The sequence below is a fragment of the Phacochoerus africanus genome, chromosome 12, assembly GCF_016906955.1.
Source record: "Phacochoerus africanus isolate WHEZ1 chromosome 12, ROS_Pafr_v1, whole genome shotgun sequence".
NCBI classification, from domain to species: Eukaryota; Metazoa; Chordata; class Mammalia; order Artiodactyla; family Suidae; genus Phacochoerus; species Phacochoerus africanus.
Genome location: NC_062555.1, coordinates 46,321,427 through 46,348,791, shown reverse-complemented (window position 1 = coordinate 46,348,791; position 27,365 = coordinate 46,321,427). Strand labels below are relative to the sequence as shown.

Sequence of the window (27,365 nt, the reverse complement as noted above, 5' to 3'; positions counted from 1 at the left end):
AGAAGATGTGGTACATATGTATGTATATACAATGGAATACTACTCAGCCAAAAAAAAGAACAAAATAATGCCATTTGCAGCATCACGGATGGACCTAGGGATGATGACACTTAGGGAAGTCAGGCAGAGAAAGACAAATATCATGCGATATCACTTAAATGTGGAATCTAAAATAATAACATAAATGAACTTATTTACAAAACAGGAAGAGACTCACAGACTCCAAAAACAAGTTTATGGTTACCAAAGGGGAAAGGTGGGGGGGGGGGGTAAATTAGGAGTTTGGGATTAACATATACACACTAATGTACATAAAATAACCAACAAGGACCTACTGTAGAGCACAGGGAACTCTACTCAACATTCTATAGTAACCTTTATGGGAAAAGAATCTGAAAAAAAATGGACATATGTATAACAGAACCTTTGCCATACACGTGAAGCCAACACAACATTGTAAAGCAACTATATTCCACTGTAAAATAAAAATTAAATTTAAAAAATAAAATTTTTAAATTTAAAAATTAAAAAAAAGAAGAGGAGTTCCTGTCGTGGCGCAGTGGTTAACGAATCCAACTAGGAACCATGAGGTTGCGGGTGCGGTCCCTGCCCTTGCTCAGTGGATTGACGATCCGGCGTTGCCGTGAGCTGTGGTATAGGTCGCAGACGCGGCTCGGAACCCGCGTTGCTGTGGCTCTGGTGTAGGCCAGCGGCTACAGCTCCGACTGGACCCCTGGCCTGGGAATCTCCATATGCTGAGGGAGCGGCCCAAGAAATAGCAAAAAGACAAAAAATAAAATAAAATAAAAAAAAAGAAGAAAGGTAAAGCCTATTCAGAAGGGCAGTATCTGCTGTGCTTTTCGACCACGGATGGCTATGTCCGCTGCAGGGTTATCCTCCCCAAGGCCCTCAGGAGCTGCACCACCTGCGACCCACCAACCAGGTTCAGTACAGCCTGGCTCTACGCCTGCTGCCCTACAGGCAGGAGGAGAGGCCCTCCCTCCTTCACCAACAGAATCCCAAGGCTGATCCCTGGGGGCAGCCTCCAAAGTATCTTTGTGCCTGCAGAGAGCAGGAGGCCCTGGATCCAGAGGTTTCTTCCCATGGGCCGGGCTGCCAGGCTCACAGATGCCCATCACCTTCGAACCCTGGTGTCACGCTCTCCAGAAACCCCTCCCTCTTTGCGATGTGTCTTTACCCAGGAGTGCGATCTGAGCGCAAAGGCAGGATGTGTCACTCAAGGACCCCACTCCTTGAGGGGGAAGCTCTTTCCTCGACTGGCAGAGGGACGGGGGCATCTCTCTAGAATCACCCAGAGCCATCAGCCTGGTGAAAGGTGTGTGACATGTGTCTGGGTTGGGGTCAGCCATCTGGAGCCACAGAATTTGCTCTTGATCCTTTTTGGGCCTGGAAGCCTCTACGATTTTGCTTTTCAGCATGCCTGGGTTTGTTCAATACACGACACTGAGTGAATAACCCCTTGAGCACAGGGTAACAAAAAAGGCTAATTTTGGAAAGGGGAATTATAAGGTCCAGAGGAGATTAAGACTAAGGTTTAGAGGTTAGCATAAATTAAAATCCGTCAGAAAAGATAAAGCTGTCCTGGGAACGTGATGGATGAAGACCACGCTTCCGCCAAGTTCAATCTGAGCAAGAACAGCAAGCTTCAAGGAAACACACAATGATCCGGTCAGACTGCTGAGGTACCTGCTCGTCACCATGTCACTGTAAATGAGTACAAACCATAACAGAGATTTGGTTGAAATAAAGGACCAGGGAGACTATTTCAGGAGGTTACTGCTTTGCTACTTAAACACACACACACACACACACACACACACACACAGAGTTCCACTGTGGTGCAGCAGAAACAAATCCGACTAGTATCCATGAGGATGTGGGTTCAATCCCTGGCCTCGCTCAGTGGGTTAAGGATCCGGCATTGCCATGAGCTGTGGTGTAGGTCGTAGATGTGGCTTGGATCCTGCGTGGCTGTGGCTGTGGTGCAGGCCAGTGTCTACAGCTCCAACTCAACCCTTAACCTGGGAACTTCATATGCCGTGGGTATGGCCCTAAAAAGCAAAAAATAAATAAAAATACACACACTTAACAAAGGATCTGGAAGATGAATCATAACAAATTACTGTACTTAAGAACAATGGTTAACAGAGGGGTGGATAAAGAAGATGTGGTACATATTCACAATGGAGTATTACTCAGCCATTAAAAGGAAAGAAATAACGGCATTTGCAGCAACATGGATGGACCTAGAAATTATCATGCTAAGTGAAGTCAGTCAGATGGTGAGACACCAGCATCATATGCTATCACTGACATGTGGAATCTGAAAAAAGGACACAATGAACTTCTTTGCAGAACAGATACTGACTCACAGACTTTGAAAAACTTACGGTTTCCAAAAGAGACAGTTTGGGGGGTGGAGGGATGCACTGAGGGTTTGGGATGGAAACGCTGTAAAATTTGGTTGTGGTGATTGTTGTACAACTATAAATGTAATAAAATCCCATTGTGGCGCAGTGGTTAACAAATCCGACTAGGAACCATGAGATTGAAGGTTCGATCCCTGGCCTTGCTCAGTGGCTTAACAATCTGGCATTGCCGTGAGCTGTGGTGTAGGTTGCAGATGCGGCTCGGATCCCATGTTGCTGTGGCTCTGGCATAGGCCGGTGGCTACAGCTCCGATTAGACCCCTAGCCTGGGAACCTCCATATGCTGTGGGTTTGGTGCTAAAAAGCAGGAAAAAAAAAAAGGACACGGGTTGCTCCTCTGGGGTTGCCAGCGGTTTCCTGCACCACCTTTGGGGTAAGACTTCAAGAGACTTTTTTTTTTTTGTCTCTTTTTTGCCATTTCTTGGGCCGCTCCTCCATGGAACATGGAGGTTCCCAGGCTAGGGGTCCAATCAGAGCTGTAGCCGCTGATCTACACCACAGCTCACGGCAACGCCGGATCCTTAACCCACTGAGCAAGGCCAGGGATCGAACCCGCAATCTCATGGTTCCCAGTTGGATTGTTAACCACTGTGCCACGACAGGAACTATGAGACTTTTTTTTTTTTTTTAAGTTAAGCATAATATGTTTTAGTTTGGATGGCTTTTTTTTTTTTTTTTTTTTAATGGCTGCACCAACAGCATATGGAGGTCCCGAGTTTATGGGTTAGTTGGAACTGCAGCTGCAGGCCTATACCACAGCCAAGGCAATGCCACACCCAAGCCACACCCATGACCTGTGCTGAAGCTTGTGATAACGCTGGATCCTTAACCCACTGAGTGAGGCTAGGGACTGAACCCTCGTCCTCATGGATACTAGTCAGGTTCATAACCATGGTGAGCCATGATGGGAACCCCATAATTTCTTCTTTTCCAAGTTTGTTGGAAGGGATTCATGAGGTGATACATGTAAACTGTTTGGCAGAGTGTCTTAACACAGAATAATCCCGTTTTTAGCTATGAGTAGTATTATGAACCCAATTAAAATAAATTTTCAGGGTAGTGGAGAAATTCAGAAACCCTTCCTCACCTTGTTCAGGGAAAGGGGGTGAGGGGCAGGCAGGAAAGAGCTAGAGTCTGTCCTCATGTGGGGATTATCCTGGGCCTGTGCTGTCTTCTAAGCTGTACTCAACAGGTCTGCACAATAGCAGGAAGTCACCACGTACGGACTGTCACAGTGAGACCTGCCCCCCCCCAGCCCCCTACCCGGGAGGCCGGTGGCTAAGGAAGGAGTCACACCCCTTTCCATCACAATGGTGTCCACCGATGTTGAGTTTATTCAAACAAAGCAGAAAGAGCAAGCTGGGACCCATTTTCTCCTGCATGAATCCAATGGGTAAGGCAGATTATTTCAGTGTTTGCCTATTTGCCTCAGTGATAAGGATACATTCTATTTCTACGAAATTAGAATCCTGTCACTGGTGTTGTCCATGAAGTCACCACTGACAACCCAAACAAACAAACAACCCATCCGAAGTGCCTCATTTGCCCTCACACTTCCATCACCACCATTCCCTTTCCTATATCCACTCAGTCATTCATCAAACACCTGTGGATGCATCCTGGGCCCCCCACCCTGTGTTCTGTGGGAGCTCAGCTCAGCGCAGGGAGGAGGAGGGGCAGCTGCCAGGGACAGTGGCATGGGGCCTGAGGGGCCTCTCTGCTTGCAGCAGGGCTAACCAGGGCCCTGACACCTGGGACACAGCCCGGACTTGTCAAGATGTCGACTCAACTCTGGTCCTGGCCCTTTGTCCTTGTCAAGAATGCAGAGCAGGAACAGAGTGACCAGAACCCAAGACACACAGATCTGTTTTAGGCCCAGGTTTCAGATTCCGGCGTCTCTCACTTGGGTGTCTCCCAGCGTGCTAACTAACCCGCTTCTCTAGCTAAAAGAAGAAACCCATCACCAACGGTTCTCCTGGTGATGGCATGGCTGCCAAGACAGATGGGGTCTAGGCTGTGCTGCTCACATCTGCCCACGGATTCTAGAAGCACCTCCTCACCACTGTCCTTCCTGGAGCCTCAGGTTCAAAGAGCCCAACTTGCTTCTTGTGGGGGGGAACGTGGTGACGGAAGAGCAATGTGGGGGTGTGTGCAGGAGGGAGGACCAGTGTTCAGGTTTCTGGAAGCTTATACCACTGATGAACAGAATGAGGCAGCTGAGAAGAAGGGTTTCCCATGAGACCATGCGGAAATAGGAGGCCTGGATCTTCACGTGGGTTGGTGAGCAGGCTGGCTCACACAATTAATCCACACTTTTCCCTGTGAAGAGGTCCAGATCCCAGTGCCTATCACTTAGGATATGGAGCAAGCGGTGACAAGACAGATACTGTTTGTGGAAGTATAATTCGGTACAGAGAAAGGGCTACATGGAAACAGATGTTAAACTTGAAGCATTTCTTTTTGGGAAAACCATTATGAGCAGGATATGATTTGAGAGACACTGAAAAAGCCTCTGCGAAGGACCTGTTTACTGTATCCAGTAGCACCATCTTGCACAATACTCACGATCAGACGTCAACCTCCCAAGAGGGGGGCCCAGACCCCCTGTGCCCAGACTGCTAGGCCTCTAATTAGTTACCACCACCCTGATGACAGGAGATGATTACAAGCTCCTCTCACGGGTAAACCTGCACAAACTCTACCCAGGGTTTCTGGGGCTAAGCAGAGAGGAGCCTGTTGTGGGACAACTTTCAGATTCAAACCATTGTGGTGTTACGTTATTTTACAGCTTCCTCTGATTATAACATTTCAAAGGAAACCCAGTAAGGAAACGCGGAATGCCTGATAACAGTGCTTTACATGTTTAATGGGAGCTAAGTGTTATTCAGTAAGGGCTACTTGCCTTTAAGCCTGCAGTTTCCTCCACTTATAGATAAGGGCCAGCTTTTCTCCTTTGCCTGTTTCCTTTGTTTCCCCTTAATACGTACGTCTGTGTGTTTGTGTGTGTGTGTGTGTGTGTGTGTGTGTGTGTGTGTGTATTTTGGCAAGTCACTTTGGAACAAGACAGCATGTGCAGAAATAATTGAACATGGTGCAAAGAGATGAACTCAAAGTCTACTTCTCATCACAAGCTTTGAACACAAATGCAAACGCAAGTTTTCAGAAACACCCTTTTTACGTGGCTGCAGGGAGGATGGAGAGGCCACAGAGAAGACGACCAGAGTTAGTATCTGTTGTTGGTTATACGGCGAAAGTTAGGACACAATAAAAACCGAGCATTAAATCATCTTCTGTCCAGAATGCTGGCTGCCTGCAGTTTTATAGACATTCTCCATCTTCCTGCTATAAACCTATGAACACTGTAGTGACATCTGGCAGGACCTGTGACTTTTCTTCTGTACCATGTGGGTGATGTGCACGCAAGCCTGCAATGGTCTGACCATGAATGTCGATTACCTGAGACTGTGTAGGAGGGTTTTAGCACCTGGGTGAACCCTCTGTGGAGTGAATGACTTTGGGGGAGAAATGCCAAGGTTTCAGGGACACGAGATGAATGGTCTGGGAAGAGAAAATAGGCTTGGGGTGCACGGTCTGCCCCCACCCCCACCCCAGGCCCGGAAAGTGCCCTGACCCAAAGTCCCTCTACCCAGAGCAAGTGAGGCTCAGACACCCCCACCGTCCAGCCCTCCCCACACTGCCCGGAACAGGGCTGACATGCTCACCATGGCCAAGCATCCAGAGCTGCTCCAGACCATGGGTTCTTTCTCTCAAAAATGTAAACTAAGGGGAGTTCCCACCATGGCTGGGAGGGTTAACAACCCAACTAGTATCCATGAGGATGCAGGTTCGATCCCTGGCCCCACTCAGTGGGTTAAGGATCTGGTGTTGCCTTGAGCTGCAGTGTAGGTCATACATAGAGCTCGGATCTGGTGTGGCTGTGGCTGTGGCGTAGGCTGGCAGCTGCAGCTCCAATTAGACCCCTAGTCTGGTGACTTCCACATGCCGTAGGAGCGGCCATAAAAAGAAAAAAAATGTAACTAAGTCATGGGCAGGAGCCATCGGGGGCTCTGGAGCTGGACCACTCAGTAGAGGCAACAGCAGGACAAAGTCCCCGTGAGCCAGAGTTACTGGGAAGTGGGACCTGTGGGTGAAGGAAGAGGCTGGTCAGCAGAGCAGCAGTGCAGGGAGATGCAATGACAAGGGACAATGTGGACAGAGATCGAGAGGGTCCCACAGGGGACAACTCACAGCCCAAGGCCTCAGCTGACCCACTCACCTTGTTGCTCAGTTTCATTATCCCCACCTGGGAGGAGCCCCAGGCTCCCATGTCCTGCCCATGGCTGGGCTCGGGCGCAGTGACAGCCCCACACAGCCTGCGGCCTCATGTAGGTGACACCCAGAGAACCCACAAAGGGGGGAAACATTCCTGCAGGGACCAGGCAGCCCAGAGGGTCTGCACAGCCTGTGATCTTTACCTCCTCCCCCTCCTCGCTGCTCCCCCAAGGTCAGCAGGTTTCAACCTGTACCACCTCTCCCATCCCACACCAGCCAATGACCCGGAATGCTCAGCACCCACAGGCTGCCCTGGCTGACAAGTACTAGGTCTGCTCCAATGAACTCACGTTACAAAAATGTGTAAGTGTTTAAAAAATGCAAAATTCTCTAATAGGTTGAGCAAACCCAGAGCTGAATTAGCAGTGGTGTCAGCTTCAGGAAGCTGGAAGCCCTGGGGACCAGGAGAAGGTGCTCAGGAGCCTGGGGCAGAGAGCATCTCAACTGGAAACCAAGGAAGCCGGCTGGCAAGGGGGGTTTCCTGTGGGGATGGGGGAGAAATCTGGTGCTTCCTGGTGGGTCAGATCAGGGAGCCGCGGTGGCTCCATGTAGATGGCACCTGGGGACAGGAGGGGGTGTGCATGGGGCCGGAGGAGGCCTGCAGGGCCCATGAGAGAGCTAGGGGTCGATGGTGCAGGCAGCAGGGCTGCAGTCAGGGTTCCCAGCCCATCATCTGGGCCTTGCACCCTCATCAAGTTACCAGCCCTGAGACAGACAGCACCACACATCAGACAGAGCTTTAGAAAATGATCCCTCTAATCATCAACTCAGATAAACTATGCAAAACGAGAATGGTCTCCCCACTTGGGCCAAAAGGCTTCTCAGCAAGGTCAGCTGGTCCTCCCCCTTCTCTCATCCCTAGAACTCAGAGTCACATGACCTGACCACCAGGAGAGCTCAAAGCACAGCCTCTTCACCCACTTAGGAAACGTGGACCCTGCAAGTTTGGGAACCGAGTCAAGGCTCCAAGTCCATATTCTTTTTTTTTTTTTTTTAAGGTACTCTGTTCTAAGGTGATGATAATTATCAGTGGGAAATAAGTCCTATCATTCTCACCCAGGAATCCTGATGTTCCAGCCACGCCCCAGATGATGTATGACACTGCCCCATCTGTGTGGCCCTGGCCAGCGTGCACTGGGTAGCGTCGGTGTTACCACATGGCTCTGATCTGGGAGGACAGATGCGGTTCCTAGGCAGCTCCCCAGACAGGAAGAGGTGCAAACGCAAGCAGGCAGGGTGGGGAGGAAGTGACCGGGTCCTAGCGAAGGCAGGACAGGAGCTCAGAAAAAAGGCACCCCTTTCGAACTGGGCAGGAGAGTGCAGGTGGGCTGGGCTTTTCTCCACGGTGGCACCAAGTGGCCCTTACAGAGTCACTGCCACCCTCTGGGCTTCACACTCTTGGCTATGAAATAAGGACATTGCTGCCCCTCCCCCCTGCACTCCCCCTCCACCCCGCCATCCTAGCCAGTTCCCTTTTGGCCCCCGTGGCTTTCCAAACTGCTCTGACCACCACCCTGCCCGGGTGTGCACAGGGCACTGATGGCTGGCCTGTGGTGAGGAGACACGCTCAAGGGTGGATCTTAACCCACCAAGCAGGCAAGACCAGTCACCCCAGGGTGCTGGGTTGCATAGGGCATCCAAGGCCCCATCTAGATCAAAGCGCAGCCTCTTCACCCACTTAGGACATGTGGACCCTGCATGTCTGGCTCCAGACCTAGAGCCTAGCCAGCAGGGTCACTGTGGGGGCCAGGCCAGGCTGCAGGACCACGGCCGCCCTGTCCAGTGATGGAAGGCTGGGACCTGGCCAAGTACCACAGATTCATCCAGAGTCAGAAACCCCACCAGCCAAAGAATTGGGCAGATTTCTTTTTCTTTACATTTTTAAGCTTTAACTGCAAGCAGCTATTTATTTCCTCTCAAAGCACTTTTCTTCTAAAAGGGAAAAAATAATTCTCCTCCCATCTACCTTTCCATTTGCCTCCTGTTTTCAGTCATCTACTGGTCACTAAAGAAAGAAAACGTCACAGGGCATCTGGTCTCTGAAGCTCTAGGTGCTGGCATGGATCCTTGCAAACATGTATGCAGTTTCTCTTTCTACCCTGCAAGGTGACCTGCGTCCCCAAAACTTCTCCTTAGCTCCCAAAGTAACCAGCCAACTAACCAGCCAGAAGTTCCGGGCGGTAGGGGGGTATGGCCAGATCTGTCAGAACTCTGTCGTGTGCATGCAGACTTCCCAGTGCTGCGCCTAACCCATCTGAGTGTTTCACTGATGACGGAAAGCAAGCTGCTCACAGGTCTGGGGGCCCAGCGAGCTGTGGATGGGTTGGGAGCCTCACTGCCCATAGGAAATTCTAAAGTGGCTTCTACTGCCTCCCACCTGGGACCCAACTCCAATCTCTGATCCAGCCCTTTATTTATTTATTTATTTTTCCTTTAGGGCCATACCATGGCACATGGAGGTTCCCAGGCTAAGGGTCAAATAAGAGCCACAGCCACCGGCCTAGCCACAGCCACAGCAACGCAGGATCCAAGCTGTGTCCACCACCTACACCAGAGCTTGCGGCAACGCCAGATCTTTAACCCACTGAGGCCAGGAATTGAGCCCACGTCCTCATGGATACTAGCAGCATTCTTAACCCGCGGAACCACAACGGGAACTCCTGATCCAGCCCTTTAAGACTGGCACAGAGCCCATGCAGCCTATGTGACACATTCGCCAGGATTCCATGGCCACTCACCTCATCAGAAACTAAATCCTCTACCTCTCAAAGCTGTTACAAGTGTGGAGGAATGAATGAATGAATGAATGAATCTCGGGCATATACTGAGCCCGCTGTGTGAGCAGCTCTGCAGCAAGCTCTGTAGGGAACACAGGAGGGGGAGCAGCAAGGCACAGCCTTCGTTCTCTGAAAGCCAAGGGACTAGAAGTACAGAGGCACCGTAGGATCAGGCACGAGTTTGTTCGGTAGCAACACAGGCTGCCCTAATGCTCCAACCATCTCATCTATAAGTGCCCTCTTCCAAAATCCATGGTGGGCATGCTTTTCAGGGACCAAGGCAGCAGTGGACACAAGGGGGAGTTGTGAAGGGAGCAGGCCGCTCAAGTCCTTCCCCATCCTGGGGGAACCTGCTCCGCCCATGACAACCCCTGTCCCACCAGAGCAGTGGTTCTGACTGGACGCCACAAACCAGCCTCTACCGCCCTGGGCATGAAGCAGGCCCTCACTTTGCTTGCCCTCGATAATCAAGGTGTTGAATGCTCTGTCTTATGAGAGCAAAATCCCTCCTGTTTTTACCTGAAAGCTGTCGACCAACAAGGACGACCATCCCTGTGAAAAGCTGACTGTGGAACTGGGGAGCACTCATTCCTTTTCTCTGGACTGGACTCACACTCCTTTTTGTTGGTATGTTGCTTTCCCCTAAAGAGAGGTCTCTGCTCCTATTGGTCTCCTTGGCCCGTTTTGTGCCAGTTACACATGCTCTTGAGCAGGCAGAGCCCCCTTCCCCAGCCTGAGCCGGGTCCCAGCACAGCACTGAAGACAAACCCAGTTTTATGAAGTGATGACAAAGGCTTCCTCTGGGTTGAAGCTGCCTGGCTGGGGCGGGGGCGGGGGTGGGGGGGTGGGGGGGGAGTCCTCTCCTGTGCTGGCTCTGTAGCCAGCTGCCTAAATTCCCTTGTTTACCTCCCTCCCTGTCCCCCAGGCCAATCCGTCCCCTTTTTTGTTGTAAGAAAACACCCACAGATGCAGCTGTATTCAGATGGGACCCCCACGCTCGGGCTGGTGTGTGAGCGTAAGGAAAAGATGAGTTGGAGGCCAATGGAATTATAGGAGCATGTGAGGTTTTCTTTTGCACAAGTGGAGGCAAATACAGACCTCTTTCAACTCTTGTCGTGTGCAAAATATTGAAACATGTGAATAAGAAAGCCTGGCGTGCTGGGAATATGGGCCTGATCTAAACTACCTTCTGCAGAAGTTTTAAGTGATTCCTGGATGCTGAGGAGATATGAAGAGGTTAGAAGGGAACAAAGCAGCTGAGATTAAAACGCTGCATTGGGGGCACAGAATTCATTTACTCGCCACGACTTCCTAAAGGCTTGCTGCACCAGGCCCTGCACTAAGTGCTTCTAGAACATTCCAGATACTCCACCAAAAAGAGCATTTTGGTCCCTCCACCTCCTCTCTGTCCCAGGCCCCAGGATGTGCTAACACACCCACTGCCATGCCCTCAAGTCACAGGGGCTGGTGACGTCACCAGGGAGCTTACCCGGGCTCGGCAATCCTGGCAGCGGCAGTGCTCGGAGGCTCCCCGTGGACCCTCAGCCTGCGGCGGTGGCTTTCGGAGTCGCTCAGTCGCCCTGGCCCCGGGGAGGCCGGGCCCCGGGGGAGGCTGGCAGGGCTATCCTCACAGCCATTGGGCAGGGCGGGGCCTGCTCGCACCCTGGTCCTCGTCTGCTGGCGCCCCTCGCCGTCCTCCTCTTGTGGTGCTGGGAAGCTTCTCGATAGCTTGTACCCGTGAGAGACGAGGAGGTCCTCTACGCTGTACATGGTGCATGGGCCGCCTCCACGTGCCGCTGCGACTGTTGTGGTGGAAGGTCCCAGGCTGCGGGGACAAGGAGACCATCTGTGAGCTGGCACCTCCTCCCCTCTGGACCCCAGGCCCTACTGATGGTGGCTTCCCCGTCTCATTCCAGGAGAGGGTGCAGGAGAGGCTCTGGGGGAAGTGGCCCCATTCTGGGACCCCGCCCCCTCAGGTGGCTGCCTCTCACAGGAGAGTCCGGAATAGTGTTTAGCCAGACATAATGAAGGGTGTCCCCCAGCCCCCCACCCAGACATCTGAAGACAACACACACAGGACAGTGGACAAAGTAAACACAGATAGGAAACCGCAATGATTGCTCCGTGTTGCTAAAAAGAGAAACAACCAGCGTCCAGCTGAATCATAATTCTACAGCCCTGCTTTCATCTCAGCAACAAACCTTTTGCTTCAAAAGGGTAGAGTGAGGTCTTTCATCGACAAGGGGCCATGACATGCTTTGGTGGAAGCAATTTGGGTGGGTAACCGGCCGATGGAAAGAGAACTTAAGTTTTGAGGTTCACGATAAGACAGGCTGACCAAACCCCCACACCCAACCCCCAGCACAATCCCGAACTTATTTGGGATTATGCTTTTAATCAACACTCAAGGAGTTCCTGCTGGGGCAGTGGGTTACGAACCCGACTAGTATCCATGAGGATGCAGGCTTGATCCCTGGCCTTGCTCACTGGGTTAAGGATCCGGCGTTGCTGTGAGCTGTGGTGTAGGTTGCAATGTGGCTTGGATCTGGAGTGGCTGTGGCTGTGGTGTAAACCTGCAGCTGCAGTTCCAATTCAACCCCTAGCCTGGGAACTTCCATATGCCACAGGTGTGGCCCTAGAAAGAAAAAATAATAATAATAATCTCAAAACTTTTGAGAGTCAAACTTCCCCCAATATAGCTTGGGGAAATGGTTTGCCTCTCTGAGCCAAGGGTGTCCACGTCCAAATCCTGCCATAGTACATTAATTCAACAGCAGCAACTTCCCCAAACTGTCCTAAGACAATGGCACCAACCAGGAAGAATGCAAAGGGACAAAGGGACAGAAACCTACTGGAGAGCACACGTGTGCCAAGAGGTGAGGCTACCATTTTTACTTTTACTCAAGAGAATCTTCTTTCCTGCGCCTGTTGCTCAGAAGGTGGGAGGCGGTGTGGGCAGACAGACCCTGCTGCCTCCTCGGGGGCCACGATGCTGGCCTGGGCCAGCAGCACACGAAAGGTGGGCCTAGAAGAGCCAGACCAGCTCTGGCCCCACTTGGCTGTTGGACGGAAACAGCCCAGTGGCAGCCCCTGCAAACAATGGCCAGGAAATGCCTGCCGGCCTGGGTGCAGGTGAAAGGCGGGTGCATGTGCTTCCTGACAGCTCACAGTCCTGCTGACTGTGCATGTCCTCGACCTCATCATACACTTGATTCCGGCAGCGGCAAAGTCTCCATGGTCAGCACGGAGGGCATCAAACTTTGGAAATCTACAGTTTTCCACTAGGTTTGACATCTTAGGGGAACTTCACGGGCTCTACAGTGTCTGTACTAGTAGAGCGGTCTCCATGGCAACCTGGCCATTCCCGAAGCTCCTCCTATGCGTCCCCCAGGGGCTTATGTGACAGACACAAATGGAAGGACCAGAGAGGCAAGCATTTGTTCCTTAATTCCCCTGAGCAAGCCCCTGGACTGGGGGAACATACAGGTAAGGACTCTGTCTGGTTCTGTGCTATGTCTGTCCCCCAAACCCAGCACATAGTATGCTCTCAATAAATCACTGTTCAATGAAAGCAAGGTGGGAGGAAGGGACATCTGAAGGTTTTGAAGAATGACTAGGAGTTTACTACCTAAACTGCATGAGCATGTGTATGAGACAGGGAATTGGCATTTAAAATAGATTTGGGGGACTTCCCGTTGTGGATCAGTGGGTTAAGAACCTGACATAGTGTCTATAAGGATGTGAGTTCAAGCCCTGGCCTTGCTCAGTGGGTTAAAGATCTGGTGTTGCTGTGAGCTGCAGTGTAGGTTGCAGATGCAGCTTGGATCTGGTGTTGCTGTAGCTGTGGTGTAGGCTGGCAGCTACAGCTCTGATTCATTCAACCCTTAGCCTGGGAACTTTCATATGCCACAGGCGTGGCCTTTAAAAGAAAAACAAACAAATAAAATAAAATAAAATAGATATGGTTATCTCATGGGTAAAGAAATGATGCGACAGAATCCAGGTAGCACAGACCAGAGTCCCAAGACTCACTGGCTCAATGTCACACACCCAGTCAACACTACATTTATTGAAAGTGAGAGTTTAGGTTTGAGGACATGTGGTTTCTCTATGTTACCACATCAGGCTCTTTAAAAGCAAAGTAAAGAGCACTGCATCCCAAATAGCCACCCAGTTCACAGAGGAGCACCCAGAGTCCACCACAGAATCCATTGTTAGAATGGCAAGTAGTAATGACGTTTAAGAAAAACATCCATGGCGGAGTTCCCGTCATGGCTCAGTGGTTAACGAATCTGACTAGGAACCATGAGGTTGCGGGTTCGATCCCTGGCCTTGCTCAGTGGGTTAAGGATCCGGTGTTGCCGTGAGCTGTGGTGTAGGCCGCAGACGCGGCTCAGATCTGGCGTTGCTGTGGCTGTGGTGTAGGCCAGCGGCTATAGCTCCGATTAGACCTCTAGCCTGGGAACCTCCATATGCCAAGGGAGCGGCCCTAGAAAAGGCAAAAAGACAAAAAAAAAAAGAAAGAAAAACATCCATGGGTCACTGTCCTAGTTAGGTGGCAGGGTCTGCATGGTCAGTATATTCAGCAAACCCCTAAGTGGCATGAAAGTAGGCCCAGCCATAAACATCTTTCAAAAAAGATTCAGGAGCTCCCACTGTGGGGGATCAGCAGCATCTTGGGAGTGCTGGGATGCAGGCTTGATCTCCAGCCCTACACAGTGGGTTAAGGATCCGGTGTTGTCATAGCTGCAGCTTAGGTTGAAACTGTGGCTTGGATCTGGTCCCTGGCCCAGGAACTCCATATGCCGCAGGGTGGCCAAAAGGGGAAAAGAAAAACATTCAAACTTGGAAGAGCTGTAACTTGACTTTATAGGTCTGAGGTCAAAAGTGTATTGATCTGGGGGGCGGTAGCGGGGGGGGGGGGGGGGGGGCACCTAACTTGCTTGGTCTCGCAGAGGCCTGCAGCTTCTGGGGAGCAGGAGTACTCCAGTTTCAGCACAAGGGCCCTGGGAGGGGATGACCACAGGCCCCACCACTGGACGAAGCGCCCAGCCCTGTCCAACTCTCAGGAGACCTCTCTCCCTCAGGCAGACACTCGACCCCTCCTCGACCCCGATGCTGAGCCTGGGCATCCACACCCAGGCCACACATTACCTCTCGCCCCAGACGGATTTCTCAACAGCCACACAGCTCTTCCAATCCTGTTTGTACCCTGCTTCCTCTCTGTAGCATCCTTATCTCCCACAGATGGGACAGGTGCCTTAAGAGGTAGGGCGTGCCCGTCCCTAAAACATCAATTGTGGAGTTCCTGATGTGGTGAAAAAGGATCAGTGGCATCTTGGGAACACTGGGATTCAAGTTTGATCCCTGGACTGGCACAGTGGTTTAAGGATCTGGCATTGCCGCAGCTTGCGGGGCGGCCAAAAAAAAGGAATCAATCAAGCAGTCAATCAAACATCCATCCCTGAGGCCACCTGGAGGGGACACCAACGCTCGGAGAGCAGATGGACATCCACTGAGTTGCCGGATGAAAAGCTGGTCCTTGTAAAGCTTCTTCTCAACCCTGAGCGGCAGCATTCCAAATCGACAGTTATTCAAAGCCATCATTCAACACACCCGCCTACCCAAGGGGTGCTGTTACGACAATCACACACCCAAATTGGACAGAAATGCAAGTTATCATAACATGAAATCTCACAATGTCGAGAGATATGTGTTGACCCTTGAACAACACAGGGGTTGAAGTGTCGACACCCGGGTCACCAAAAATCAGAGAAAACTTCGGAGTCAGGCATGGGGTCCTGTACATGGGGTCCCCCCTACTATTCTTTGCCCCATATATTCCTCAAAGTAAGTCCATCATTTCAAAGACACAATTTAGAAAGCCGTTTAAAAACTACCCACCCAGAAATGAACCTGACTAGTATCTATGAGGATGCGGGTTCCATCCCTGGCCTCACTCAGTGGGTTAAGGATGTCATGTAGCTGTGAGCTGCAGTGTAGGTCGTAGATGTGGCTCAGATCTGCTGTTGCCATGGCTGTGGCATAGGCCTGCAGCTGGAAGTTCCCCTAGCCTGGGAACTTCCATATGCCGCAGGTACAGCCCTAAAAAAATAAAATAAATAAATAAAATGAAAATAAATAAAAAAATGAAAACCACCTGCCCAATAAAACCTGACAGCCTGGTAAAGGGACACAAATCCTGGGTCGGGGGGGTCAGGGGGAGTCTCTTTCTCTGGGTGGCCCAGAGGCAGCTGTTTGGTTCATCTCAGGAGGAAGCTGCCTGCAGACTTTCTCCTGCCACATAGCGGCGAGAACGCAAGCACAGTCAGAAGGCTGTGGGCTGTCACGGCCAAAAAGCCCAGCTTCCCATCCTGCCTGCTGCTCAGCAAATGGCCTTTACCAAGTGACGCAACTTTCAGGCCTCAGTCTTCTAATCTGTAAAAGAGATGGAGCTGCCACTTATTCCAAAGAAAAGTACATGGCTTCCAGTAACTATCAGGATGTCAGGACCGTGATTTCCATCAGAATCTGTGGCGTTGCTGGATTTTACCAGAGAGAAATCAGGGCTCCACCCAGCCCCCAGCTCAGAGAACTTTTCATCCAGCTACACAACTCGGGTTGAGAGAGATGAGCCATTTGATTAAAGCAAACTCTGTAGGACAGTTTCTAGAAAGAAGTAAGCCTGGATTTAGAACAGGTCTCTTTATACAGAGGGCATTTGTGCTGAGTGTACAATACACCCCCAAATAGTTAAGCTAAAGGCAAACGTTTGCTTTTTCGCCCTCATGTTCTCTTATTAAAATGCATACTTACAAGCATCAAAACTCATAAAGTAATTGAACAGTGAAGGAAACAAAAAACTAAAGACTACAGAAGTCTGGGTTCAACCCACAATTCTCTTGCTTGCTGGACAGGACTGGTTTAAATTAAATTAAATTCATGAGATGAGGCCCAAAAAGAAATGCGTATTGCACACACACCGGCTCTAATTTAGGTGGTTTAAAGGGGGTGAGGGTAGAGGAATAACAATGCTGAATGGCCAGGCTGCCTGAGCTGGGTTTTTTGTTTTTGTTTTTTTTCCAGTCTTTTTGTCTTTTTTTTTTAGGGCCGCACCCACGGCACATGGAGGCTCCCAGGCTAAGGGTCTAATGGGAGCTGTAGCTGCCAACCTACGCCACAGCCAGAGCAACACCAGATCCGAGCCATGTCTGCAACCTACACCACAGCTCACGGCAACGCAGGATCCTTGACCCACTGAGCAAGGCCAGGGATCAAACCTGCAATCTCATGGTTCCTAGTCAGATTCGTTTCTGCTGCGCCATGATGGGACTCCTCCTGGGCTGGGTTTTTTGATTGATTCCTGACATCACTAGGTTGTTTCATTACTTTTTTCCCCCTTGAGAATGCTTGTGAGAGGTGGAAAGATGCTCAAAAACTCACCAGTAGATGCAGAACAAATTCACCAAGAACATTTTCCAATCCGTGGTCCACCTACCCTGCCCCTCCGGCCACCGCCCCAATAAACTCTCTTGCCAGAGCAGAGGGAAGAGCTGTTCTGCGATCCCAGAATAGCAGCACATGAAAGACAGCATGGACCAGCTGCTCTGTTAGCTGCCTGGCACACTTTATTTCATTTTCTGCTCCCAGTAAACGTCCTGATGTAGGTATAAATGTCTCCATTTTACAGCCAAGAAAACCGAGACTGAGAATCCAAGGTTACCCAGCTTGTAAGCACAGATCCAAGGGTCAAACTGAGGTCCATCTAGCTTCAAAGCCTGTGCTTCTATTTTAGGCTCCATATTTCCTTCCTTAATAGCAACAGAAGTTTCCTAATTTATAAAATAATGCATAAATATAAACAAGAAAGGATAGATATGGGGGCATGAAGATGAAAAACTGTATTTTTTTTTCCTTTTTTGGCCACACCCACAGCTTGGGGAAGTTCCAGGGCTAGGGGTGGAACCCCCACCATAGCAGTAACCAGAGCCACAGAAGTGACAACTCGGATCCTTAACCTACTGAGCCACCAGGGAACTCCCCAAAAAACTGTATATTTAAAAGTAAAAACTTCTTTATTCTCTTGGATTAGGATGGCCCTATGACATAATTCTTTCCTTGTACACTCCAAGCACATACGCACCATGCACACACATGTACACGCACACACACAATGGCTGATGCCTCACTTGACTGCAATGTCTTGATGGCAATATCAGCATTGATTTCTAAATATTCAAATACTCGGTAATACAATTCATTCACGAATATACCATGTGCTGCTTTGTGACCCAGCAGACCTCTTCAATCATTTTGGATTTGAGGCTGTCAGTGATCTGGAGTTATCATAAAACCTGCTGTGTAGAGCTAAAAAAGCAGACAAACTACATGTATGAGAAATGGAAGGAGGAGGTTGTAATTTTCAAAAAAAAACCTAAATTCTAAAAGAAAAAACACTAATAGGGTCTGGACTTAAATAAGGGGACAGTGGGAACCACAGAAGGGTTTAGGCAGATAAGGAAAAGGAGCTTTATGGTGAATCTGGCCAGAGAGTGGAGGATGAGTGTGGTCAGAACAAGGCAGAGGCAGACAAGTCCTTTTAAGTCCCCTCTGTTGTAACGTGCAGGAGTGGTAGCATGGGGGAGGTTGGGGAAGGAATTAACAAGAGTAACTTTCAAGGGAAGACGTACAGCGGGTTTTAGTCTTGGTGACTGAGGTAATGGTCCATTCATTACGAGAAGCACAGAAATCAGAAAAAACTCTTGGTGGGAGACGGGAGATCATGTGATTTGGATTTAACCAACTAATTCCTGCAAAATTGTTCTTGTGCCCAAGTCATTTTCGAATAGATTTTCATCAGAACTTTTGTCCTTTCCAAAGGACCCCTGAATGAGCCCATGGAAAGTCCTCTCGCCGCTGTGTGGCCACTTCCTAAGTCCTGTCAGCATTAGCCATATCCTTCAGGTGAAGGGATGAGCGAGTTAGGAAGCCACTGCTAACAAACCACACGCATTTGAGTATGGTGGTGAGTTGCCCACCTGCCACTGGAGGGATGAATTTCCATCCTCCAGGTTGTTCCACAAATGTGTGCTGCGTTGAACTGAGCCTAGATGATGCATAAGGGAACAGGGGAGAATCTACAGGCTTCAGCCTTCTCCTGAAAAAGCCAAATAAGAAGGCTGAACTAGAGTTTCTTCAGGGTCTTTCTGGCTTGAGAAATCGCCCCTCTTTAGCTGTTTCTGCCCTGTGATGAACAGCATGCCTTTTCAAGTCAGCTGGCCGCAGTGAAGGGAAAACAGCTCATGGCCGTGACACAGAGCAAAGCTAACTGGGTCATAGGAAGATAGACCCTCTGACCTTGACCTCATTAGTCACACCCATATCAAGGCCAACCAAGAGAGCAGAGCTAAGTGGCCACACACTGCTGAGAGGAGGAAGACGAGGGGAGGCCAGGGAGTGCAGTGTCCAGCATCTTCCATCCTAGAGCCCTGAGAGGGGGCAGTGCCCCCTGACTGCAACCTGCTTTGCTCTGGATGCACAGGCCCTGGGCTCTGAGGACATAAAGACACCCAGCCCCCATCAACACCCTGGTCAGGGAGGTGTTATTTCCACCATGGTCTTCTCATCGCTAGAGCTTGAGACTGGCAAGTGAATGTTACCTAATAGGCACCCCTGCCTCCTCCCTTCCCATTTGTAAAAATATTTTTCTTTTCATATTTATGGTGATTAGACTCCCCAAGACAGAGAAATGAAACAAAATATTAATAAACTCATTAAATCAACCAGAACTTGTCTTCCTTTATAACATTTGCCTAGAAGTGAAAACTATGAAACATCCAATTAAAAATATGAAACAAATGTGCACCCTCGCCTGTCATCAAAGAAAGATATGCAAATTAACCCAAAATGCCATTATTCACTTCTCAAATTATTGAAGCTTTTAGAAAGCAGTATCTGTTGTTGATGAGGGCCTGGTGAGTGAACTACAAGGATTCTCCCACCTGTGAGTGTTTGAATGTGTGTCTGTGTGTGTGGGGCGGGGGGGAGGGTCTGGAGGTAAATGGCTAATTTTTTTCTTAAAAATGATTGTTATAAAATCTTTAAAAATCTGAAACCCTATGGACTAATAATCTCGCTTCTTGGGGCCCTAATGAAATAATCAGAGATACATACAAAGTTTTCTGTTTTTTGTTTTTGTTTTTTGTCTTTTCTAGGGCCGCTCCCGAAGCATATGGAGGTTCCCAGGCTAGGAGTCTAATAGCAGCTGTAGCTGCCAGCCTACGCCACAGCCACAGCAATGACAGATCGAAGCCATGTCTGCCACCTACACCACAGCTCACGGCAACACCGGATCCTTAACCCACTGAGCAAGGGCAGGGATGGAACTGCAACCTCATGGTTCCTAGTCAGATTCATATAACCACTGCACCACAATGGGAACTCCCATACAAAGTTTTATATAAGGTACTTACCCAAGTTTTAATTATGATAATTTTAAAAACTATGCTAAATGTTCATTTAAGGGATGGCTAAAAAATTCCAGTGCATCCTCATGGTAGACTCTAATATGCATACACATGTGTAAAATTATGTTTTCAGATATATAATAGCACAGGAGAAAATGCTCATGGTGCCCTGTTAAATAATGACAGGATACAGAAGCCTAGATTCAATGTATAATAATACATATTTAATTTTTATATATACACAGTATGGCAAAAAACACCAAGAATAAATATGCCAAAATAGCAACAGTATCACTGGATTCTGAGGGTTTTTAAAAATGTCCTTATTTATACTTGACTATATTTTATAATGCTCTCATGAAATGTATTAGATTCAACTACATGAAGTTGTCATTCTGAAGATAAAAAATTGTCAAATATTGGCACTTTCTTATGCTTTCTTTCTTTCCATATTTATTTTGACCATGCTCTTGGCACCTGGAAGTTCCCAGCCCAGGGATCAAACCAGTGCCACAGCACCAACCTGAGCCACTGCAGTGACAATGCCAGATCCTTAACCCACTGAGCCACAAGAGAACTCCTGTACTTTAACTTTATATTTCATCATCAGGAAAAAACAAAAACAAAAACCTTAAAAACAAAAAGCTTCTTAAGTAGGATTAGGAAAACGTACCTTTGAAATCATATCACATATATGAAAGACTCAATGAGAATAAAAGAAACAAGGAAGAAAAGAATAAATGAATAGTAAATTACCTAAGGTCTGCAAGATCTAGTATACAGTACCTGTGTCTTATCTGCTACAAAGATACTTAACCTGATTCTAGTAGGCTTAAAATCACATTCTGCTGATAAAATTGAATACAAGATTACAAGCAGCACTCTAAAGGTCTTAATGAGACACTGTTACTAGATTTGTTAGACAATGTCTAGAAAAACCTAAAACTTCTCAGTCCTATTCACTGACATTCCATACTTGAGATGTAATTAGTCCCTCAAATTGCTGGCAGTTGACTATAAATATTTCTTCAACTGACAATTCTTCGGTCTAATGTTATGATAAATATATAACAAAGTACTCTCTTTAAACAAGAGGTATAGCCAAGACACAAAACAAACCAGACTGAAGCATGTTACTAAACGATGCATGGATTTTTAATCCTTTCTACAGTTTTGTTCTGTTTGTGTGTGGGTTTTTTTTTTTTTTTTTTTTTTGACGGTAGAACCATGCATTTCATGATGAGCAAGAGGTTTGCCATTTCCCTTTCCAGTCTTAATAATTAAATAAAGAACTCAACAGTTCCAGTTCACATTCTGGGATGGTAAGTTCTCACACTGTCGTCACCATACCACAGCGTAATGCCAGGGCCCTCAAGTGGTTACAACCTCCTATGACTTAAAAAGCATAATGAATCTGTGAAGCAAACTATCACTGAGTTAAGTTTCTTTAAGGTGACAAAAACAAACAAAAAACCCAAGATGGAAAACTTGGGTCTAAGATCAAAAGGCTCCTGTAACGCTAACATTGCTGGGTTGGGTTAGTGTTAATGCTTTGATTCAAAAAGAGAAGAAAATAAAGTGCCAAATGCTATGGGCTTTAGTTATTTTTCATAAATATTATCTCTTCTAACTTCACTTCTTTCTCTCCACCCCTAACTTGTAAGAACACACACACACACACACACACACACACACACACACACACACTCTCCTGTCTTCTTTCACCTCCAAATTCTGTCACATAATTACTGCTTTGGAGACCTCACGCATCTTAAAGAGACCCTAAGTACCTCATTAACATTTCTGAAGGATTAGCAGTCATTAAAAAAAAAAGGAACTAAAATTGGATAGGATTTTTTAAAGCTTCTGGAATTTTTGGCTATTTGCAAAAACAACTGTAAAACTTTAATGGGTTAGAATTCAATTGTACTATCACCATCTCAAAGTCCACATAGAAAGGTTCCTAAAATAGTCTTTTAAAACTTATAACACACTAGTTTTGTTTTTTAATACCTTTAGAATAAAAAGCCAAGGTTTTATAAAAATGTTTAAATTATTCCATGTATTTCTTATATTATTTATTTTCCAATTACGAGAAAGTCATATAGTTATTCTAGAAGTAAACACTGAAAAATGTAAGAGATAACCATCTGGTTTCTATTTCTCTTAACTAGTCTTCCTATGCATAGGGGTGCTTTCTCTCTCTCCCCTTTCTTCCTCTTTGAAATATATATCTTGGTATGTCTTCATGATAGTATCTAAATTCTTACATTTGCCTACAGAAGAAACAAAGCTGAACAAGTAACAGAGAGATAACCCAAAAGCAGCAAAACTCCAAGGATGTTTAGTTGCCTGATAATAAGTCTTTGCCAATTGGGCCAGGATGTTCCCAATTATATTCTCTATGGAAAGTTTTTGGGACATACAGTTGGTTAAAGAAGGTAGAGGTAATAAGATAAATTTAAAACAAAATAGCACAAATTCAAATCAACTGAGGTCTTAGCATCATGGCAGTTTCTGCATTTAAAAAAATTGTTTTAATTATAGTGGACTCACAATGATTTGCCAATTTCTGCTGCACAGCAAAGTGACTCAGTTATATATACATTATTTTTAATATTCTTTTCCATCATGGTCTATCCCAGGAGATTGGATATAGTTCCCAAGTCTATTCAGTAGGGCCTTATTAATCCTTTCTAAACATAATAGTTTGGATCTACTAAACCAAACTTTTAAAATGACGTCCAGAGTTGAAAGAATATATATATCAAAGTTTTAGAGATTGATGTAGCCCCCTCTGGACTGCTGGCTTTAGTGAGTGTGTCCCTCAGCATTCCTTAAGTCACTCATTTTAAGTTTTAACTTGACTTTTCTTTGTTAAGCAAAGCACAATAGCAAGGCTTTAATGAGTGAGATAGCCCTTCCCATCCCAAAAGGTGAAAAACACCACCTGCCAAAAAGCCAAAAGAACTGCAGTAATGGGTTCAAGAGCAACAGGCCTAGAGGATTTCAGAGATACAGCCTTTGCTTATCAAAAGAAAAACCACCACAGAAAAACTGTTTCAATCCAACGCTCAGGGTTCTAAACTCTCTAGATTAATTAGCGTGAAGTCCTGCCAAGCTCATTAACAGAGACTCGGGACTCTTAGAGTACGGCTGTTTACTGTCCTCCCAAGTGAGGGCTCTCCCGCAAGGACAATGAGAACTTGGCGGAACCAGACTCCTGGGCTTTCTTTACTGATAGCATTTCTAGGATTTATTTTTAAACTGCATTGAAAAAATTAGACTCCAAGGATCTTTTCAAAAGACTTGTTTTGTTTAATGGAAAAATTGGTCTTGCTTTCTTCTCCCTGTGCACCTCTCAACTCCGGTTACCTTTTATAGCTAAAATTTTATAGCCAAATGCCTCTGGAATCTGTGACTACTCAGATGCGTTATTAGATAACTCTGATTAGCCTGTCAGGCCCTCCAGAGCATGTGGACGCTCGGGCATTTTAAGCTGTGTTCCAAGGAGGTGGAAAGATAAAAATTCTTTTTCTTCTTCTTTTTTTTTTTTTTTTTTTTTTTTCCTTTTCCTGGCGCAGGCTTCCTCCACCCACCCAATCCCCCTAAACCTCTTGGGCCTGCCAAGGGCTTGACCTTCCAATCTCTGCAGCAGAGGGTGAAGTTTGGCGGGAGGAAGGCCCAGTGGATTAAGGCCTCTTCAACAAATATTTGCTCACCCACTTGAGCAGGAGTGACACAGTCTGCTATATGCTGCCTGCCCTGAGTAACACTTAGAGAGCTTCAGGAAGCTAGTTCAGCTGGTGGCCAAGAATTAGACACCCAATACCAAGGTCAAGAGAAAGTCCAAACCCACGGGACAGATGGAAAACCAAACGAATTTACCAAATTCTCCATTTCACTTGAAAACCACTACAAGTGCTCTGAAACAGAATCTGCAGATGAGATTCAGAAAAACTTCACACTCGCCTGCCTTGCTGGATGGTCTTAATCCAGTCCTCTTCAATTCTAAAACGACCTGACCTAAGGCAACATTTCCGCCAAGGTTTATCAGCACAGCCTCTGCCCACTCAAGACTTCTGAGTCTGCAATTTTTGTCAAAGCTTTTCCCGCTGCCAGAACCCCAGTCCCACCCCCCTCCCAAGAATCCCCTCCCATCTTCCAACCTTCATCTCAAATCTCCAGCATATCTGCTTGCAAATCTGAAAAGACAATAAGCCAGAGGAAGGGAGAAAACCAACTAGTTGTGTGGTCCACACAGCTCCACCCTCTCCCCTAGACAGGCCGGCAACTGCATCTGGGGAGGGCGAGGCAGTACGGGGGTAGGGGATGCAGGAGGCCTGCATGGAGAGTGGGTGGTAGGGTGTGTGAGTGTGATGGGGACAGGGGTGTGACCTGCCTAAGCTAATTCCCCAAAGTCCTCTGCTCCTCGAGAGCGCGAACGAGCAAGGGCTAGGGCATGAATGACCTGGTTGCGCTGGCGGCAAGTTCCCGTTCTCATTTTTTTTTTTTTTTTCTTCAGTAGTGAAATCACAGCTTCTTTTTCAAACCCCTAGAAGAATCCGAGGCGCTCGGCTGCTCTTATCAGTGATAGGGAGGAAGAGGGGCGCTTTCAGCTGTAGGTGCTGAACCCCAAGGGGGTCGGGACATCTAGGTATTCTGGAGGGAATTGATGGCGATGGTGGATGGGGCGAGGGGTGGGGGCGGAGGGTGCGCGCGGAGACCCCGGACCAGCAAGGCGGGCTCCAGATCCCATAAACGAGGTGATTGACGAGATTTACAGCGCGCTCAGGCGGGGCTCTTTCCTCTCTCCCACCCTGTCTTCCTTTTTCTCTCTTTCGCTAAACCGCAAGCAGCCGGGGGCCGGGCCGCTGCGGGCACTTACTGGGAGGCACCGGAGATTAGCCCCCTAATCCCGGCCCTGACCCCTGGGCGGGGTGCGCTCGAGGCCGGGCAGAAACAGGGCGGGGCGGGGGCGCGGCCGCGAGCTCCCAACGTCCCGCGGGGAGGTCCCCACCGCCCGGGGCGGAGGCGGGGGAGTGCGGCAGGAGGGGACCCGTGGGAACCGGGGACCTCGGGGACCCTGTGCAGCGGCTGTCAGTTCCCGGGGCGGAGATGTCCGCGAAGTGGGGGCGCGCAGGCAAGGACGAGATTTGGCTGGACCCTGCTGTGGCCGAGACAGCCGAGAGCAGGGGCAGCGACTCCCGGCCCCCATCCCGCGCCGAGGGGCGACCCGAGCGCCAACGCCAGCCGCGGCCCTCGGCGCCGACCGGGGAGCGCGCGCCCGGGACTGGGCACCTGAGGGCCGGGACTCGCCCTCCTAGCAAAGGGGCGCCCCTCGACCGAGGCTGCGGGGCCCGGCACCTCGCGTGGACTCCAGGCGGGGTGCGGACATCCCCCTACTCTGAGGAGGGCGCGGACCCGAGCCACGTCCGGCTGGAGAAGTTGGGGGGTGACCGCGGGGGCTAGGGGCGAGGCCCGCGAGGCGCCGTGGGAGCGGACCAAAGGAAAGTGGGAGTCAGGAGGGGCGACAGACGCCAGACTTACCGAACGGCTCCCTCATGCTGCCCCGCGCCCCCGCCGCCGCCGCTCCGGCCGGCCGGGGACCAGCGCGACCCGCCCCGCTCGCCGCCGCCGCCGCGGCGGAGCATGCCCGGAGCCGCCGCCGCCCGCCCCGCCCACCGCCAGGCCCCGCCCCACCGCGCACCTCGCCCCGCCCACCGCGCTCCTCCCCGCCGCGCCCGCCTGGCAGGCTCTGCTCCTCAGGAGGAGACACCAGGCAGCCAGCCCTCTGGAAGCCTGGGCACAGGCCTCCTCAGGCCCCGCCTGGGTGGGTCGCGCAGAAGGCACAGGTGAGCTGGCCACCTTTCCGTCCGTCCTGTCACTTGGGTTTGGGCGGCTTCCACCCTGTGAAAAGGTACACACACACACACACACAAAATGTGTCCATGCGTAGACACACATATTTTGCTCACACACTCACACACAGCCACACGGAGATGCACATACAGTCACACACATTCGCTCTCACACACAGTTTGTTCACACGCACAGTCACACAGTTTGCTCACACACTCATAAACAGCCACAGAGATGCACACACGCACATACATACAGTCACACATTTGCTCTCACACTCACTCAGTCACACAGTTTGTTCACACACAGTCACACACGTTTGCTCACAGTCATGCACAGCCACACGCATTTGCTCACACACACTCATGCACAGCTACACACGCACACTCTCGCAAAAACATACACACACGGAATGTGTGACGAGCAGAGGACGATGACGGTGACAACAGCTGAGGGCCTGAGACCTCCTTTAGAAGCAGACGTTAAGCTGGAGGCTGCAGGAGCCCTCGCAGGCCTGATGCGCTGTCCTATCTTGGGCCTGATGAGGAAACTGAAGGCGGGAGGAGGAGGCCAGTGGGGATGAGCACTGATCGGCTCCCATCACCCCCCACGTGTCTCTGGTGGCAGTGATGAGAAGTCTGCTGGAAGGCAAGTCCTCCTACTTAGGAGGACATAGAAGACATAAGATATTCAACTTTGCCAATGAGTCTCGGAGAGGGAGAGGGCATTGGCTAAGTCAGGTTCATGGAGGCAGAGCTGGGCAGCAGAGCAGCCTGGGGGTCCCCGCAGAAGGAATTTTTTTAGAGAACCATTCAGCCATGCTAAGGATTTAGCGCTTGGCTCAGTGCCATCACACCAGTGATGTCTAAAGTTGTTGGCACTGTCACTGCAGGCAGCCCCAGTCTGAGCCCTTCAAATGCATCATTTTCTTTTAATTCTCATTGTAGTCCTATGAGATGGTGCCATTGGAAACTGGGGCTCAGGGAGGCCCCAACAGTTAGCAAGTTGCAGAATGGCCCAAGATCCTTGATCTGAACCCTAACCACAAGGAGTGTACAGTCAAAGGGAGCAAAAAAGCCAGTCACACTAGTGTGCTGGGAAAGAAAATATCACCAAGGGCTATGTCGTGGGTTATCTATAATGCATCTGAGGAAGCCAGGTGGGGGAGATGGAGCAGATAGCATAATATTCAGGTGGCAGATGGCCCTGGTCCTGATCTTGGGCGCATCCATCACTTTCTGGATGTGTGACTTCTGTTCACTTCCATTTCTTCTCTAACAAGATGGGGACAATGACGGTGCTCACCTCACGGGAAAGCCATGAGAATGAAGGGAACCTTCTTAGCACCCAGTGTGGTCCTGGCATGTGCTAAGAATACAGACATGTTAGCTCCTGTCAACAGCAGGTGGACTCACAGTGCTCTGTGGGCAGGCTTTGTGGGGAGCACCTTGCAGTCCTGGTCGACTGCATTTAATTTA

At 49.2% G+C, this 27,365-nt stretch overlaps 1 protein-coding gene across 1 annotated transcript in view; it reads right to left on the bottom strand.

Moving 5' to 3' along the window:
• Positions 1 to 25,645, bottom strand: part of JCAD (junctional cadherin 5 associated) — a 43,364-nt gene extending 17,719 nt beyond the window's left edge. The window contains exons 1-2 of the mRNA XM_047754828.1: positions 25,576 to 25,645; positions 11,049 to 11,384 (exon numbers count right to left, since the gene is read on the bottom strand). Coding sequence (XP_047610784.1) covers positions 11,049 to 11,329 — 281 coding nt within the window. The 5' untranslated portion in view covers positions 11,330 to 11,384; positions 25,576 to 25,645. The remainder of the gene's footprint in view (positions 1 to 11,048; positions 11,385 to 25,575) is intronic.
• Between the last annotated feature and the right edge of the window lie 1,720 nt (positions 25,646 to 27,365).